General features: G+C 32.5%; 1 protein-coding gene and 1 long non-coding RNA gene across 6 annotated transcripts in view; one reads left to right on the plus strand and one right to left on the minus strand.

Moving 5' to 3' along the window:
* LOC148617280 (sterol 26-hydroxylase, mitochondrial-like) overlaps window positions 1–20,064 on the plus strand; it is a 53,542-nt gene that overhangs the window by 27,782 nt on the left and 5,696 nt on the right. For 2 of the 5 annotated variants that reach the window (XM_088584872.1, XM_088584868.1), the window contains 6 exons: window positions 2,890–3,109; window positions 8,722–8,947; window positions 10,313–10,491; window positions 12,377–12,566; window positions 18,941–19,124; window positions 19,752–19,918. In XM_088584872.1, the coding sequence (XP_088440998.1) occupies window positions 2,890–3,109; window positions 8,722–8,947; window positions 10,313–10,491; window positions 12,377–12,566; window positions 18,941–19,124; window positions 19,752–19,918 (1,166 nt within the window). Of the gene's footprint in view, window positions 1–1,899; window positions 2,068–2,889; window positions 3,110–6,762; window positions 8,329–8,721; window positions 8,948–10,312; window positions 10,492–12,376; window positions 12,567–18,940; window positions 19,125–19,751; window positions 19,919–20,064 lie in introns of those variants that run through there. The other 3 variants (XM_088584870.1, XM_088584869.1, XM_088584873.1) reach the window with 3 other exon arrangements.
* Window positions 9,105–16,201, minus strand: LOC148617281 (uncharacterized). Its single transcript, XR_015922464.1, has 3 exons — window positions 15,844–16,201; window positions 10,125–10,179; window positions 9,105–9,332 (listed from the first exon to the last, which is right to left on the minus strand). It is a non-coding gene; the product is annotated as an uncharacterized LOC148617281 (long non-coding RNA).

Below are 20,064 nucleotides of genomic sequence, written 5' to 3' on the forward strand. Positions count from 1 at the left end.
TCCCTTATTGATGATATTATATGTCTAGGCCAGGTCACGCAAGTTTTTGATACCAGATATAAGGGAAATATATGCAGAATGGGAAAGGTTGATTAAAATACTAAACTAACTGATTACGTTCAGCACATAAAATATAAAGAATTCAAACGCCACTTTCCAACTTATTTATTATTCATATTTTGATGTGACCCAGATTTCAGACAATGCTATGTCTAGTACTACAACCGAAATTGACCCAATAGTACTTGTAATAAAATGAATTGGACAAACATGCTTTATCAGGATATTGACTAATATACTTAGCTACTTAAAAAATGTACCACCATCAACATCGATATTGAAATGCATGCCTACAAGAATATAGTAGATTCCGAGAAATCGTATCGGATGCTGATGTGGCTATTACGTACAATTCTGTTAGTTCACCTTTGAACCTCAAACATTCTTTCTAAAAAGTAAAAGAAATATGAGTTAGTGAAACTAGAACTACTTGATGAAATGGTCGTTTCAACTAGTTACCGTTCAGCAGGGTTTAAACGCGTTACAACAAATGAAAGTTCAAAACAAATTGTAAACAATGGAGATAACCATTCAGCATTGCAAATTTGTTTTTCTTATTTTAATTTATAAGGATATACATGCATTTTTTGCATGTCACATATTCTATAAGCATCGCCATGACTTGACTCAAATATTTTAGTTTATAAGTATAAACATGCATTTTTTGCATGTCAAATATTCTTCAGGCATCGCCACAACTTGACTCAACCCATAATTTATCAAGTAAAGTGTCAGATATTTTTCTAAATTCGGTATAATCTGTTTATTTCTATCTTTTACAAATTAGTACACTAATCACGCGTTCAATGGTACAATGAACTCTTTATTGTCTAGTGTAAATAAAAATCACGTGGTTCTTCATTCACAAGGGTGGCATCAGATACTAGTCGAAGTAATACGGAAGCCCGTTAGTATCATGTGAAGCTCTTTTTTGATCTTGTTATAACAACTTAACTAACTTGTTATATCAACTTACTAACGGGCTTCCGAAAAGTAAAGACGTGGAGACAATGAGACAGTAAAAATATTGAAATGGAGTTAATGATATTTCATAAATGATTGGAATTGTTTGGAAGTGTCTGCATACAAACTATATAAAAAAAAAATAAAAAGACTTTAGCCTAGCATATTTTAAGAACATATTTAAGAATTTTTGGAAAACGAAATTATCATTTATCAAGCAAAGTCTTCGTCTTGCATGCCTTGCAAAACGGAAAAACCTTATCTATCAATCTATTTTTTTTCCAGAATTTTAAAGACTTTTAATAGCAAAATAAGTAATTTATAAGTGAAATAGTTCCAGTTGACTAGGGCCGCAAAACATAGCAAAAAGTTATTTTATATAGAAACCCTGATTACAAGAACTGCATCTGGAGTTTATGCTGTACTGGACTATAACGTTATGGTTTGCAACTGGACTTCAACAAAATTATAATTTATTTAACAAAACTTTGCAAAAAATATAAGGAAACGGAAATCCATTTATTTAGATTTTATCTACTTTACAATTACAGACAGATCATTCAGTGTAAGCAGAATACCACTACACTAAATTTTGAATTGCACCTTAAATTTGTTAGTGACACTTCTTCTAGATATTATGTCTTGTCAAACGACTACTTTTTAAAGTAAGTTTCAAATTTATTTACAATTGATACAATTTCAAGTTATTTTTGAACCAATTTAAAGGATAACCTTGAAAACAAGGTTGGGTAAAAAAATCAAAAGGAAGTATTCTTAAAAGAATCTCAAACACTTTAAATACATCTTTTGAAACGAATAAAAAACCGACTCATGATCCCTAAAATAGGCATTACTTATCTAAATCAAGTGATTAAATGGTCATACACTTGTAAATTTCTATTATAATTACAACTGCAATTATTCATTGATCATTATATCTACCGTGAACACTTCGTTTTGAGATGTTAGCGATTCAGGAATAACATTACCCCCAAAGGAAATCTTCATTCCGGCTTCAACTAGTTTTGCCAGATTTAAGGTCAGGTCAGTTTAACAGATTTTATTCGTACAAAATTACAAGAACACTTGAACCTATAAAATCGTGCCATTCAATGGAGTTTTACAACTCGTTTAATGATCTGGTAAATGATGTGGTTTTAATGACTTATGACAAACCGAATTCTTCAACATTGTTTCTATAAAAGTTGATAATCAAAGTTGGCATTATTTGATTAAGGTTAATGTACGCAGTGAAAATTTAGGTGATGTTTATATCCACATCTGATTTATCAAATTAAAAAGTTTGCATCATTTTTAGAGGAGAAGCGTATCTGCTTCCTGGATATGTATGCTTGCAAATTGCGATGTCAGCTAATTTGAATAAGTTTTTTTTTAATAGAAATTTCTTTCAATTTCGATAATAAATAGTTTATAAATATACCTTTTTTGACCATGTAATAAAAAATGTTAAACAATTTTCGGATGATTTTTATATTATTTAACAGCGCATGGTATTAAATTTTGTCCTCAATGCATTCTTCATTTGTATTCTTTATCACTTTAATTTTCATTTCACCATCCGACAATAAAAATCTGTGCAGGACGTTAAAAACCCCCTCACTCAGTTCTGAGTCTAAACATTTAAACTGAAATGAACGAAATTAAAAAAAAACAAACAAAAACAAACAAACAAGCAAAACAAAAGAACCAAACAAACAAAAACAAAACAAAACACTCAATCCCTTTTTAAAGATTATCAGTGCAAAATGTTATATGCTTTGCAACTGTTTTCTCATGCTAGTATTACAGTTCAAACTTTTCTTATCACAATTAACAAAGGTACGTTATTTTGTTTTCCTCTTCCAGATGCTTTTACAAAGAAAATTAGCGGTAGATCTATGCCATGGCAATGGACAGTTAAAACAATTTGTACGATGTGTTTGTGTTCATGCGACATCTAGTGACATAAGACCTGAACATATGCATAATACAGGAGAAGTCGCTAAACCATTCAGTGAAATGCCTGGACCTAGAGGACTTTACAACATTCCGTTTTTAGGCATAGCATTACAGTTTAAACCTTTCAGTAAGTTAAAAGTTTTTAAATCATTATGTAAATTTATCATTTAAATTTAAGTCATTTTTATTTGTCAAAACTATTTATTTTGATCGGTTTTTAATAAACGATACAAATTTCTGACGTCAGTGCACAGTGTGGCATTAAAAGACTTCAGTACTGTTACTATTGAGACCATCAACCCAACATATTTTTCAACCGAGTTCTACTTATTATACACGATTAAAGTTTCTATTTGATATGTAAACTCGAAGTTTATCTCGCGGATGTCACAGGTAACACAGTTCCTTGCTTCCTTTTTTCCTGAATTCCACATATGTAAAGTGTTTTCTTTCTTTCTATGTTTTTTTTAATCAAAAGTTTATTTAGTCGATTTTGTAAGTAGCCAGTTACAAATGCCTTACGTCATATCACAGTTTACCCATTTTATTGTCAAGATAATATTGTTAACGTTGACGTCATGTATACAAATCAGACACGACAGGAGAGAAAGTCAGCTGGTCTAGTTCACGTATCATTTTTTCTAGGATCCTGTAACGTACGATAAACATTGTATTGAGACAAAGTTTAAGATACACCTTCTCATTTTTTAAATCGTACACTAGGTTTAAAAGTGTGGTATAATTTTAATCTACTTTTTGCATGATGACCAGTGCGGTCTCAAATGATATTGAAATTCCTAAAATTTTTATATCAATCCTCCGTAACATTTTTTATGCTGTAGTGTAGATTTAAAAAAAATAAGTGTTGAAATATTATTTATTCTACTTCACACAAATTTTGCATTTTGGACATGACTTGATTATGGATTGAATTTAAGTTCGGTGATTTTGTTGTAACTCTTATTTACTGATTGAATAAGATAACTCAGAAGTGCTCAACATGTGCTGAGATCTCTTTTTGGCTACCAAAAAACAACTATCAAAATAGAACTACAAAGGACTTTAAATCAAAATTGTACTTTAGAAGCATTTATTAGTGTGTATATAATTGATCAATTTTATCGTCTATTTGGCTTAGTTTAGGAAATTTACTTTGACAACTTATTTCTTTCAAATGCCATTCACCAAGATTAATTATAGGATTCATTCTACTTAAATTCATTGAAGCTGAGACGTAATTCACATTTCAACCTCCTGCAACGATTTATATTTACCAATATGATCTTTCTTTGGTCAATAGAAAACGTTTCCGAAACCTGTTGATGTTTTCAATGTGACTGTATAGTCAAATTTTATTTATACGTAACAGTAAATTGAGTGGAATTACTTGTACAAATTCTACTTTCCGATTCCTAAGAAGGCAGACACGCCTTCAAATGTCAAGGCAAAACCTCCGAAGATAATTCCCATTCAACACAATCTTCAGTGCATTCACTGCTACTTAAAAAAATAATAAACATTTATCAGATGATGGACGTAGTCAACCCATAAAAGTTACGTCATGTTTTAGATAGAGCTGAGATATTAGATTCTTAACATATTTGTAATTGAAATTTTTCTTATATTCTACGTTCTCACGTAGTAGTGTTATTCACTGGTTTTGAATCGTTTTAACATGCTAGTCATAACCACCGTTATACGATCAATATCTTACATTTCAAAACAAATTGTAACTAAGTTAATAAGCTTGAAGTGACGACCTTCATTAAATATAAACTAGTATTACATGCCCCTCCCCCAAAAAAGTGGGTCGGGCTAATTCACCACGATCAAATAATCTTTGAAGCACAAAGTAAGAATCTGAATTGTGAGAATATATCCAGACAAGTTTATTACCTTTTCAGAGCTTACTTAAAGGTGTGTATACATTTTGGAAGACCGTTGATGATCTCTTAAAGTATTTATTTTTTTTTGTATTTTGGTTATATGCTGTTGTATTTGTATCCGTTCTTTTTTCTATTATACAATTCCAAAACACGCTCTAATAGTCCTTTAAGCATAGTATTGGAAATTGCGACCAGACAAATTCGTTCATTCCAAAAGCACGATCAAATAAAGTTTGAAGCAAAAATAGGAATATCACTTGTGATAATATAGAAAAAGTCACCCATTTCCTAAACAAAGACGATTAAATAGTATTTGAAGCAAAAAGTAGAAAAACAACTTAAAGAGTATCGACAGACAAATTCACCTATTTCCAAAACACGATTAAATTGTTTTTTGAAGCAAAAAATTGGAATATCACTTTTTAAAATATAAACAAACTCAGCCATTCTAAAAAACGCGATCAATTTATCTTTGAAGAACAAGGTCAAAACATAATCTTTTGAACACGAAATAAAAAAAAATACATTTGTGAGAAATAACAGACGCATTTATTAAATTCCAAAAGTGCGATTTAGAATATGTTTTCGTTGCTTAAAAGTGGTGTATTAATTCTCACTACACATTAAATTCGTTTACCCACTCATAAAGTAAGAATTTCAACTAAACTCAAAGTAGAATTATCAATCACGAGAATAGAACAAACTTATTCACCCATTTTAACATCTCAAGTAAACCATTTATAGTACAGGACTTTGGGATACCACATGTGGTATCATAATAATCCATCATTTATTCCAAACCATTGTAAGCACATAATATGAATATTACTTGTGTAAGAATGATTATAATATTTCAAATAAATTTACTCAATCATTCTTTTAGCACGAAATACGAAAATTGTGTGATGTAATAGTAAATAAAAACAACAAACAAAACAAAACATTTCACTCAGTCCCAATAAAGGATATTAAAAGATAGTGGGGGATTTGTTTGAAAAGAAGTACGAACCTGTTCAGGTACCGCGAACCACGCTCCATAAATTGGGATTATAACTTTATAGTTTTATGGATGCCGTGAAGGACTACGGAAGAAAAATTGATAATACGAGAACAAGAAGACATTGATTCTCTGTCAGAGTGGGTAAAGCCCGTGAGGTCTTTAATTTTGATATGAATGAAAGTTTTAAGTAGATCAATGAGTGTCAATGCTAGGTCAGTTTTCAAAGACCCCGATGTAGCTAAAACTTTGTCTCCTTTACATGACAAATATGTTGACGTACCAGCAGACAGAGCCCAAAAACAACATCGCTTTTGTCTGCAAAGCTTATTACATCCAATGTTTATTATCAGAGGTAGACGTAGAAAATAATATCATTGATAGGACTTGTACTGCCACTACACTCTTCAAGGAAGAGATAGTGGAAAACAATAAGTCTGTGCTATCCTCGTTTGGTCCCTCTACTAAAGACAATGATTGTGATTGACCGTCTATGTACTGGATTCCTAAATTCCACAAGAATCAATACAAACAAAGTTACATAGCTGGATCTGCAAAATGCACCACTAATCTTCTTTCAAAACTATCAACTTTTATACTCACAACTGTCAAAGAAGGTCTCCAGTCTTACACAATTCTTGTTACTGGATGTGGATCCTGAAAAAAATCGAAAGATCTTTTGGAGACCATAAATTCAAGATTACTATTATAATATAAAAGCATCAAAACCTATGATTTTTCAACGCTGTATACTTCTATTCCCCATGCTCAGTCAAAATCCCGACTCAAAAACATTATACATGGTTGTTTCTCCAAAAAAAACAGATGGTACACCTAGATACAAATATATAGTTCTTGGTAGAGATTCCTCATACTTTATGAAAAAAAAAATTCCAAAACATTTTCCAAATATAAAGAAGATGTTTTACAAATGCTGGAATATTTGATCGACAACATATTTCTCCAGTATGGTGGACGCATTTTTCAACAAACGGTCGGCATTCCAATGGGAACAAATTGTGCTCCTATACTTGCTGACTTATTCCTTCACTCTTATGAGGCTGACTTTATAGCTGATCCGAAAGAAAAAAACATCGTTTATCTTGATCCTTTAATCTATGTTTCAGTTATATAGATGACGTATTATAGTTTAACAATCCCTGTTTCGGGGATTCGATACATCGCATCTACCCCTAATAACATGATATAAAGATACTACAGACACTGTGTAGTCAGCCTCATATATTGACATACACTTAGAGATCGGTGGTAAAGGAAAACTATTGACCAAACGTGATGACTTTTCATTCAGAATTGTCAACTTGCCTTTCATCGGAGGCAACATCCCTTCAGCATCTGTGTATGGAGTTTTTCATATCATAACTCATACGTTTTGCCTGAGCTTGCCGTAACGAAACAGACTTTTTGTATCACGCTAGACATCTTACAATTAGGCTTCTGGATCAGGGTTATGTTGCTACAAGATTGAAATCATCAAAACATAAGTCTAATGGTCGTTAGCATGAACTCGTGGATCGTTACGGTGTATCCATCTGCATTATGGAAACTGAATTGTTCAACGTGTCTAAGTTGGAAACTGTATGATAGATATAGTAATATTGGTTGCAGGATCTAAAGAAAATGTTTGATGAAACAGGGTTTTCATATGTATGGGAAGACGAGATAAATTTTGATATTCAAAACCTAAAATATACTCTGAAACATAGACTGCAAGAGCAATATATACAAAATTGGCACTCAACTATTTTCGAGTCGAGTAAAGCGATTAACTGTAGAATTTGTAAAACCCACTTTAAGTTGGAAGATTTTTTTGAAATTTTGAAAAAAAAAATCAAACTTTGTAAATTCAGAAGTACAAACCTTTATTTATCCATCGAAATTGGACGTTGGCACAATGTTGATAGAGAAAACAGAATTTCTGTAATACGAAGAACATTGGTGAGGACGCTTACCTTACCGATGCACCTGGTCCATGCTCCCAGTTTTTAGTGGAGTTCGAATTGCTCATTTACTGTTGTATGTACTATTTTAGTTCCCTTTTGTTCTTTGTTATGTTTGTCTGTTTTCCATGTCTAGTCTTTGTCCCTGGATTACATTCTTTTGATTTCCGCTAGAATCTTGGTTCCCTTGATTACGGTCGTAATAAGATTAACCCATATCTGCAGTAAGTTGAAATGCAATTATTTGTATGACCTCGTACAAAATGTATCAATACAAAAGCCAAATGTACAATAAGAGATTGTTGCCTAGAATTTTCATATTTAATATATCAAGTATTAGGTTAAATAGGCACAAAGTAGCCGCATTTATAACTGAACTAAAGAAATGCACATAAAGTGTGCTTAAAAGTGCAGAAAGGCGAAAGTTGGGTGAGAAAAGATAACCTGGACAACACAAAAAAGAATGATCTTGGGAGCCTGAAAACTATTGAAATTGAACTAGGTTGGTGAAAATGTGTTAAGTTTAAGGTAAAATAAAAATGATCTGGAACAGATAAAATATATTTGAAATAAAGTAGATAATATGCACGGTGTCTTAACATTTATACCAGACTGTTGGGCGGTAAAATAACGTATTCTCCACTGTTCAAGGAATTGCCCCTGTTTTGTTACCAAACCAACAATTTTGTAGTAGTAGTCATTTACATGCAGTCGATGCTGTCGTTATTCTGACGAAAGAGTCCCCGACTGGGCAAAATTTTCAACTGTACTTTGTTTATCTTCTACAAAGTGATTATTTTATCTACGAGAAGGTATTTTTGTTATCATATTCCTTTACTTCTATGATTGTTTTCTTGTAAAATCAACGACAAAGCTTTATCATCTTATGTTGCAGCAAAATTTACACCAAGTGATATGCCCGAACTTTTATGTAAGCTGCGGGATCAATACGGCGACATAGTCAAACTGAAGACAGGATTCTCCTCGATGGTTTATATATTTCACCCGGAGTATGCTAAAGTTGTTTTCCAGGCACAGTACAAAGAACACGCTAAAACCCAAATGCAACTACCTGAGACATTCTTCAAGCGACATAATATTCCTAAAGGTCTTATACTACTGTAAGTACTCTGCTTGCAACTTCTACATATTTCATTGAATTTTTTTTTGTATTTATATTATAAAAAGATGCCCCAAATATATTTATCAAAGAACGATCTCAAAATTACAAATACTACTTCTCGTAAGTTTAAAAATTACACCAACAAGCATAGAATCATTGACCAAAAATACATCATTTTGAAATTTTATTTCAAATCTTTTAAATATTATGTTAAGTCGACCTTAATTTGAAATTAACATCTTTTTGCATTCAAATAACGTATGGGGTTATTTGATCAAATACAGCCAAACCAGTCCTGCTTGGTATGTTCGTCGCTATGAAAGACCTCATTTGTTTTCCGCTTTTCTAATACAGTATGACATCCTAAACATTGATGTGAATCCCTAAAAAAACAGAAAAATGCTAGAGAGTATTCGATTATTTCCCATTTTGTTCATGATGAAAATCTGTATACATAATGTATTCGTCTGCACTGTTTAACTTATTGTATTTCTTCAATGTGATAGATAGCTTTAGATTAAATTAACGGTGTATGCACTTTCAATTATTCATTATATCAGCACAATTAATTTGATTAAATCTCATTCTGTTTCTTATTGATTTAGCAAAGCTAAGCTAATATTGTATAAACTTTGTGTCTGATGAAATATCTATCCCTTTTTTTCATAGAAAAAACTCCAATAAACATTAATAAATAATTTGTGATAATTAATATGATTGGAATAGTTTCAAGGATAATTGGTGGCACAGTAACCCAGTCTAGTTTCAATTATTCTGTTTTCCGGTATTATGCCCAAACTAATTATCTTAATTACAACATACAAACAGGTCACAAACAAATACACTAATAGAGGAAAAAATAAACGGTTTGATGATTTAAACAAACTTAGTAGAATTTTCCTTTATTGAGGTTCGTCTCATACCCCCGTAAATGGAGGATATATAGTGATAGGACTGTCCTTCTCCCAAGTAGTTTTTCCTTACGTTCGTACTTCCTTACTTTCTTTTTTCCTTCTTTAGTTTCACAAATTGAATTTAAGAAAACTTTTACAGAATTTTTAAGACATATACCCATCGTGCCCATCCTATTTTAGATTTTGATTCAAATTAATTTGGAGGTCAACAGGTGTAATTTATCAAAAAGGGGAGTGGGGGTGTTAGAAAGTATTACTCACATTTTTCCCCAGTTTCTTTCTTGTTTGTTTAACATAACTGAATATCTGACTCGCACTGCAAAGGACAATATGAACATATCTGATATGAACGCTTTTTAAAACGAAATTCAAACAGATGTCAGTAAATTTTTATTATACATATAATATATACAATGTAGTTCAATAATTTTCTTTGTATTAAATATCAGACAAGGCGAAGCTTGGACAACACTGCGAAGACCTGCCCAAGAAAAAATCCTAAAACCATCAATTGTAGCGAATTATGTTCCTTTAATAGAATCCGTGGCAGATGATTTCATCAGTAGGCTCAGGAAAACAAAGAAAATTGAAGATCTTCATAAGGAACTCACAAATTATGCTAGTGAAAGTAGGTATACATAGATACTGTGCATCATTGACAGCTTGATGCTGTCATGCCCAATATTTATTGAGGGGAACGTCAGCGACGTCCTATAACTGTTGATCTTCTTAAACAGCTACGTATTTCCGAACTTTCCGTAGTATGGAAGTGATTGTTTTAACGCAGACGCAAATAGTAAGCTATAGGAAGTGACGCATATTTTCATTTGTCGGAATGTTCCATCCAGTGTAGTGTTGAAAATCACGCTGTTATTGTTATGGCAACAATTATGTTTACAGTGGTGATTGATACACGTAGCCTTTTTTTATATCTACATTGGCCTGTCCAAAAATACTCCGTAAAAAGATAGGTAAATAGTTTCGTAAAAAATAATGGACGCTTTCTTAACTGCTGAAATAGTTCACTCCTCTCTTTATAGTTTGTTGATGACTGGGTTGTGCATTTAGTAAGTTTTCTTTGTGTTTCCAGTTTCCAGTGTAATATCGTCTTTGTTTATGTCTCATGTAACTGTCCTTGTATCTATCTGTATTTTCACTCACCCCTCTTGGTCTTCGAGTTTTAACTCCGTCTGTATTGGTACACATTTTGAATTATTGACGTGACGATGATGAATTGTCCTCATTCTAACCTGATAGGGAGACATATCTGGGGCAATAAAGATATTAATACTAGCAGACAATTACATTATGTCGTGTTGATATATATTTCCGATCGCGTGAAACAGTGTAATTATGAAATGAGCATAATTTTTCATCTCTTCACAAAAAATACTTCATTTACCTCCTCAGTGTATTAATGTTTTGGTTAACGTTGTGCACAACCTACAAACTAAATGATATGTATACAATAATCGGACCTTAGATATAGAGCAGCATAATTTATGACTTAAGCACGTTTCCATGTGGAAGTAGTACACTGCCAATGGTAGAGTTGATTCAAGATGCTGAAAAACCCTCCACACAAATTGTGCCAAATTTTGTTTTTAGTGAGTTAACGTCCTGATTATAAATACGAGGGGTAGATTTTTAAAAGTTCTAATGTCAAAATACATTAAGTAAATTTTTGTTAAGTCAAGATGTGAAAGTGTGAAAGAAACAGAAAAATGCAGTTGATTGATAAGAAAATGTGCCTTTTCAATTTTTCAAATAAATACAAAGCCTCGAATGTAAAATAAAGTGCAGAAAACGTATACCTCAAAAACGAAATATACAAAAGTGTACTAGAAATACAAAAATACAATTCATATAAATATTGGAGTTTTCAGTATGTAGTACACATGTTACAAGGAGTAATCTCCAATGAGCAGTTTTAAGAAGTGCTCAAAAAACAAAATATCGAAATAGGAATAAGAATCTAAATTTGGCATGAATAAGTCCTGCCAAAGTATGCCAAAAGAGCTACCATGATCAAACCGAGGAATCCTCTAATATTTCAGTAGAAGAAGCCTTTTATTGTTAAAAGGTAACATTGGAGACCCACAATAGGATTATTGTAGGCAGTGGGTGGCACATGACAAATTTTGTCTTAAAACATTGCCAACCATTTTATATCACAAAGACATCCTTTCTCATAGTTGAATGTTTTTTTATGAACTGCAATGATAAAAGACAGAAATAAATTACAAAAAGGATTGAAATTCATTGAAAAAAGGGAAAAAACTCTTTAATTTGAGCAAACTTTGGTTGCTATGTTGAGGAATTTTAAAATCATTTTCCGATCCGTCCACTGTCGATTCAAAACGCACTTTATACTTTTTGACATACATATGGTATATGCATTACATTAGAGCAAAAAATTCAGTGAGATAAAATTTAACCTGTGCAACTCATTTCATAGGATTAACCTGATTTTTACATGGACAGCCTCTTAAAACTTTTTTTTTTAATTCTAGGCATTGGAATGCTGTGTTTTAATAAAAGACTAGGCTATTTGGATGGCACAAGTGACTTTGATTTCTACAGTAATCTGCAAGAAATGCTGACCAGATTCCACGAAGCATTCTTCCTACCAATCAAAACTTACAAATACTTCAACACAAAAATGTATAAAGGGTTCGAAGACTCCTGTTTAAAAATTTATAGGTAAGTTCGGTATTGTTACATTATGTATTAACAAAACTGTGAAAGTACTCTAATTTGTGGTTACCACTTTTCGTGAATAAGGTAAGATACGAAGGTTTGTGGATTCTTGAATTCGTGGTTTTGAGGTTTTCAGTATAAACATCAATGAGAATCTTTTTTAACCAAATTTCGTGGTCTGGTTCACGAAAACCACAAAAATGGTACCCCACGAACAATAATACTTTCACAATAAAAAAGAAAATGTATGTTTTGAAACTATTTCGACGACAAGTCATATATCTATACAATCAATGTTATCAGATAAATGCTCAAAAATACTCAAGTTTGACGCTCGTATTTTTTTTTAAAGATTAGCATTTGATTTGTCGACAGTTTGGAAGAATTGATTTCCATATGCCGTGTAAAACTTTTTTTGTCACCCGTTTGTATATCTTAGTTGTAAAAATGTTCTGTTGAAACTAAGTCTTGGAGATCCAAAAAAAAAAAAAAAAAAAATTGTCTCACATGTGTGTAGGAAAGATTTTGTTTCGAATTCATAGGTACCACCTCTTCTGCTGTCTAGTGATTTAAAACAATGCATTGGTCTAAAATGACATTTTTATCACGATTGGTTACTGTGTCCTCGTTTCCTGAAATTAGTTGAATAGATAATAGTTCGACGCATCGATTTGTACATGCTTAATTTTTATCTGAAGTACAATGACGCCTTGAACAATACTTTATTCTCGGGAGAATCTTTTATTAGTTAAACTTTTTTCATCACTGTTTTAATGGAATTCATTTTACCTTTTTCATATGCAGGACTTAATTTAATCTCATATCGTACATAAAAGCGGTATGAATAAATTGTAGATAATTTCTGCATGAAAACAAAATCATTAATAAATTTTACAGCTGGGTCAACCATCATATGGAAACTAAGTGAAAAACTACATTTCAACTAACAAGAAGATCATTTTATTTATGTATATAACTTAACTATTATTGATTGTAACTAAGAACGGACAAACTAAGAGTTAAAAATCAATACATAAAACCGCCAAAAATTTAATTTGAAAATTCTCACATGAAAGATTGGAAAAATTGATTTTTATTGTTCAATAAGATTTTGCAACATTAATTCAGAACGTTTGTGGCAAGATAGAACATTTGTTGAACTTAAGGAAGTAGACCTAAGGTAAGGGAAATAGCTCTTACAAATCATTGGAATGTTTATACTCAGCTATTTACATCAATCTCATGTAAGCTTCAAAGTAACTTGGACTAATTTCATTCTGTATCAAATTTCCTTCGTGGTGGAATGATATAGGAACGTATAAAAATGCTGCATAATAATCTCTTTGAAATTTATTATCGCGAGATGTAATATCAAGTATTTTGCGAAGCATGCAAGATCTTTGAATGGATAAACGAATTGTCTTGATATCAATATCGAGTTCTCAAAGTGCATGTGAGGTCTTTATATTGACGCCCTTGATTTTTTTTTATTTTGATATCGGGTTTTTCGAGGAACACACGAGCTTATGATACGAATTTCATTGAGCATTAATATCGATATCGAGTCTGATTAAGATGGTAGGTTTCATAAAACCGAATTTAAATGATCCAAATATTTTTTTTCTGTATCCAACGGTATAATATCATTACCATAGACAACTTTTGTAGGTTTGTACCTTCTATAAAAGTGGTAATGCTTGTCATGGAAATTATTTAAAAGGTTTGTCTCTGAATGCTTGTTCTATAAATTATTAAGAAACTTGACTTTACATCCCAAATGATTTGGTGTTTTCACAAATGATAGTATTTCAATTTTAGTAGTCTATGCTTCTTGATCTTATTCATGAAACTTAATGTCACCGTATTATGACTTAAAACTAGCATATCAAATTAAAAACTCGTCACTACATATCTACGCATACTTGTTTTTTGATGTACAGTCATTATAAGACTATTGTTAAAATTATCGCCAATTATACCAATTTGACAGTTTTTACTGTTTGACTTCAATGCCAATTTTCTATATGTCATGTCTGAGCGTTCAGGGCATGTACATAAATCAAAGGGGAAAACGTTCGGAATCCGGTCTCATTTCTGAAGGAAGTGTGTTGATGGGCTTACAGAATCTGTATAGGGTAAACTCCTCATTTAATGGGGTATTGGACAATTGGGACCGGGGTAAAGGGCATGATATTGAGTTGGGACATCTGGCAAAGTAGTTGAGAGAATCAATATTAATTAGGCAAACATTGAGAGATAAATCAATTTTTACTTAATTTCAGTGTAAAATATTGATGATAACTTAATTTCGTAACATGAATAATCCAAATAAGATGGGGCGGATGGGGAGATGCTGAAAACGAAAGGCGATGAGACTACTGGAAAATTGGTATGAAAAATGAGGCAGTTGCATATAGGATATGGGAATGAGGTACTTCGGGCTAATATATGTAAATAGAGCGATGGGAATGGGGAGAATGGGAAGTTTATCCCCTATAAAAGCTTTACGCGAAATGATACAATTCTATTACACCAATTTGAAATTAAGCAAGTGTCCTGTGTTGTCAGAAAAATACAGAGTGGGCGACCAATTTTGCATTTGTACATCTTCGATTTAACCAATCCATCGTGTTGTTATTCTACGACAAATTTAACCTTGGAAAAAATCCTGTCTGAATAAGTAGCATATTTCGACTAACTTTATAAAGGTGGAGTGGAGTGGCATCCTGGAGTAAAATTATGGAGCGGGCTTGGTGATGTGAAATTTTTATTAATTTCTTTTCAAATCTGCCATTGCCTTTTTGAATAAATGCATGTAGTTTTGTTTTAGAATGTAACAAAAATGGGCTGGATTGTTTAAAAACAAAGTTCCAAGAAACAGTTTTGTAACCCACGTCTATTACACAATATATCACAAATCAACATTTAATTTTTAATTCAAACCTTACCATCAATCCAAGATTTCACTCCAAAATTCTATTCCTTGACCCCACTCCATAACTCCAATCCATAAAATAAACTATGCCCTTTTTAAATAGGACATTAGTATATTTATTCGAATTGAAGATCATGTGTCGGGCATACGTGCGGTATGCAGATTTAAATTGGACAATTACTAAAGGGCAATGGTCTCGTTAAAAGATATACAATAATAGGACAAGGATAAATGCATTGTTTTGAAAATAGGTCAAAAGTTGCAGTTGACGTCATGCTACTTGATATGTTACTAGTTTTGTTTTAACCGATACGCAGAAAGGAAGTATTATAACACATTACTTACATATTGGTGCAGACAGTTTCCTCTGCATAGCCCGTCTAAGTTTTTATGAACAGCATCTACCATATTTCCTTATTGAAATGTGTTTTTTCTTTCAATTTATTTATGATACTTATTCCCAAAAAGGCTTTCCTAGACTAGTTTGAATAAAACATATGAAGTGTTAGGCGTTGCGTGCTAGATATACACAATGGAACAGAAAAATGATACAGTCGGACAAAAACCAAAATCGTTTACAACTCATGCCCCATCTATATACCAAATTTCACAACCAAATTTGAAATTGATCCATCTATTGGGAGTCGAATTAATTGCAACGAAACAAGAGCGTACATGGTGATTCAAATATACCACCCACGCTTTGATTTGGGATCAAATAATCTGCTATTGCGAATTTTATTTTAATCTTTTAAGATGTACATTCCATTTGCAAATTCAGTCAACTGACAAAATCAAACCCAATTTTGAGCCCATGTAGAGGACGAATGAAACAGTTTTTTTTTATTCATATGAAGTTTTTGACCTTGGTGCATTCTCGGCATATTTGTTACAACGTCGAAGGATAAAACTCAGGGTCGTTCAAATACAATATTATTTCTTATTTAAAAGTACAGGTAATCTGTAGGAAGCTCGTGGCGTGATACATTAGTTGCATTGTATTATTAAACCCCATGCGACTACTTCGGTCACGTTTCAGAAAGACGTTTTTAGTAAGGATTGTTTTTGTTTATTTATGTGTGTGTGTGTGTGTGTGTGTTTGTGTGTGAGTAATCATACAAATTACAGAGATAAAATAAAAGGTCACCATAGTAGATAAATTTCCATGCCAAGTCGTTCAAAATATCAAATGAAGTTTCTAGTGTTCTTAATATATTCATTAGAATAAGATGAAGTTTGTAATTTACTAAAATGATAATGTGCACAATCGTCTACTTCCGTGTCGATAAATTCGTCACTTCCGTCAGAATATTTTAAGCCATTCATAGTTCTGGTCTTACATTCTACATATATAGGACTCCGCAACCTCTCCGTCCATAATAATTGACGGTGTTTTTTTATATATTACCATGAATAAAAGACATTGTCGTGTTTATCCATTGAATAAAATTGCTTCTTGAGTCACAAAAAGGGGTTGCTTTTAGTTGAATTAAATTGAATGATGTTTTCAAGAGATCATGATATATGTTGAATATCTAATTCTGAATACATATTTGCAAATTGATAATGGTTAGTGTTATTAACATAAGGTCTCAAAGATGACTGTGTTGTCTCCTAAGAGGACGAAAATGTTACCTTTTAGTACTTATAAATATTGGTCATTCGCTTATACGCATATCAACTGCCTTCGGCCATCTGACTAGGTAATTTTATTTGACAATATGGACATCTAATCATGGCTGAACGAAACATTTTTACTGTGTTGTTTTCAATACTTAATATTATATCAAAATTATAACTTAAATTTAATAGAAATTTTGGCTTACTATAATCTACTTTATAATAACTTACTGAAAGTCATCATGAAACGTTTACAGTACTTAAAGATTAAATAATTAAAATACTAGTTGAAACTGGGCTCGGTGTCGCATGCATGAAACGTGAAATTACCTTCATCTCAAATTGAAATTATATGACATAAGACTAATCATTAGCCAATATTTTTGAAATTTCTAGACGAGTTTCTATTCATACACAATTAACTATAAACTATTGTCAGCCATAAAGGTAGTTTGATATATATGAAAATAAGAGTAATCAAGGGAACCATGATTCAACGGAAATCAAAAGAATAAGATCCAGGGAGAAAAACACAATAAAGAACATAAAATAATCAAATAATACATTCAACGTAACAAAAGTAAATAAGCAACTCGTACTACACTAAAAACTGGAAGCATGGACCAGATGCACCGGTAGGGTAAGCGTCTTGTGCATTTCTAAACAATCCCGCCGAGTTGCTCATAAAAAGTCAGGTGTGGACCGGGTAGACGAAAGAAAGAGTACTCAAGGGAACCAAGGTAAAACTATGACACGTTGAACAAATCAGTTTTCATGGTGCAGATGAATACACCGTAACGAACCACGAGTTCATGATGACGACCATTAAACTTCTGTAGTGCTGACTTCAGTCTTGTAGCAACATAACCCTGTTCCAGAAGCCTAATTGTATTTACAGAGCGATTAGCCTGCGTTGCTACGGCAAGCTCTGGCATAACGTATGAGTTATGAAATGAAAACTCCATATACAGGTGCTGAAGGGATGTTGCCACACAAGAAAGGAAAGTTGGCAATACGGAATGAAAAGTCATCGTATTTGTCGTATAGTTTGGTCAATAGTTTTCCTTTATACTATCGATCTTTAAGATATGAGGCTGACTTTACATTGTCTGTGATATCCTTTATCTCCACTTCATTATGATAGATGCAATATATCAAATCCCCGAAATTAGGATTTTTTAACGATAATCCGTTATCTATATAGCGAAAACTTGGATGAAAGGATCTAGCTAAACGATGTATATATATGTCACAGCGGTACGAGTTCGAGTCCCGCGGAGGGGACGACCAAAAATTTGCATCACAAATTTGACAGTTCTAACATCGTTGGGAATTTTTCAGACCTTTCTATACATTTACATATCTTCCCTGTATCAATTTGATCCGATGGAGCAGTGTAGCGAATAGAGTCGTCACATTCTGAGACGTTGTATAATATTGATTTGTTGTGACATGCATCATTAATTTGATCCTCTATCCTACATAATAACATCGATATGAACTGTCCCGTACTACCATACATCGTGTACTAAGTTACAGCCCTAGATTAATCCTACGAGGAGGAATAACCCGGCCAGCGAAAGCTATATTTTTATATAGCCTAGCTGGTCGAGTGGTCTAGGGCGCTGGACTTTGTGCAGCCGGTGTTGCCATAGATGTCACAGCGGTACGAGTTCGAGTCCCGCGGAGGGAACGACCAAAAATTTGCATCGCAAATTTGACAGTTCTAACATCGTTGGGAATTTTTCAGACCTTTATATTTATATATATATATATTGGGTCACCGTTTTACTGTTATGTTAAAATCTTTCGTTTTTTTTAGATTGGCACAAAGGGAAATAAACTCGCAAAAAGAGTTCCTCGTGAACCTTGACAGAGAAGGGAAACTTGATGAATACTTAGAGCAAGAACCCAACTTCTTACATTCCTTGTTGTCTGACCCTAGGGTAACAGAAGAACAAGTAGCTGTTATTATATTTGACTTGTTAGGGGCAGGGATAGATTCTGTAAGTATATTGTTGTTCAGTGTATATACAGAAATATCAATTATCGAAACATTGGAAATATCATTATGCTTTACTCATAAAGGGTTTAAAGTTTGCAGACACACGAAGTAAATCCTCTGTCATATTAAAAAGATTTTTAATTCAAAAAAGCATGACAAAACTATTTAGGAAAGAGTATTAAGAGGCTTGTTCATATTGGTTTTATCGGTGCATATGGGTCCATGCTCCCAGTTTTTAGTGATGTGAGTTGTTCCTTTACTTTTGTTACTTTGTATATATTATTTAAGTTACTTCATGTTATCTGTCGTGTTTGTCTGTTTTCCGTGTCTGGTCTTTGTCCATGGATTACATTCTTTTGATTTCCGCTAGAATCTTGGTTCCCTTGATTACACTTGAACAAACGTGTAGATAAAATAGAAGTAAGAAAAAAATGATATTGTTGTAAGTATTTGTGAAGTCGATGGTTGCATCATGGGAAACAAATTCTTCAATCATTTATAAAGTTTACTTGTAAAGGTGTAACACTAATTATTTGCTTTTAATCAATTAAATTCACACAAATAAAGGTGATTATATCTCTACATCCGATTTAATATAAATGTCAATATTTAATGCTTTGTTTTCTAGACTGCCAACAATATAGCATTTTTACTTTGTGACCTTGCCCAAAATCCAGAAAAGCAGAAGAAGTTGTATGAAGAAATCAAGACAGTTGTTGGTGATAGCAAGAAAGTCAAAAAGGACCATCTTACAAACCTAAGCTACTTGAAAGCATGTTTGAAAGAAACACAGAGGTATTCATTTACATGATGTTTAAATATAATGCTTCATAAGTACAAAAGAACCATTCTGTGTAACAATCTAGGAATGGGTAGCACATCATTATTCTTAACTTGATCTGTTTTGACTAAGAATATTAAATACTTTTCGAAAACAACCG

The sequence above is a fragment of the Perna viridis genome, chromosome 5 (assembly GCF_037379345.1).
Source record: "Perna viridis isolate PV_CMFRI_1.1 ecotype Kerala chromosome 5, ASM3737934v1, whole genome shotgun sequence".
Taxonomy (NCBI): Eukaryota; Metazoa; Mollusca; class Bivalvia; order Mytilida; family Mytilidae; genus Perna; species Perna viridis.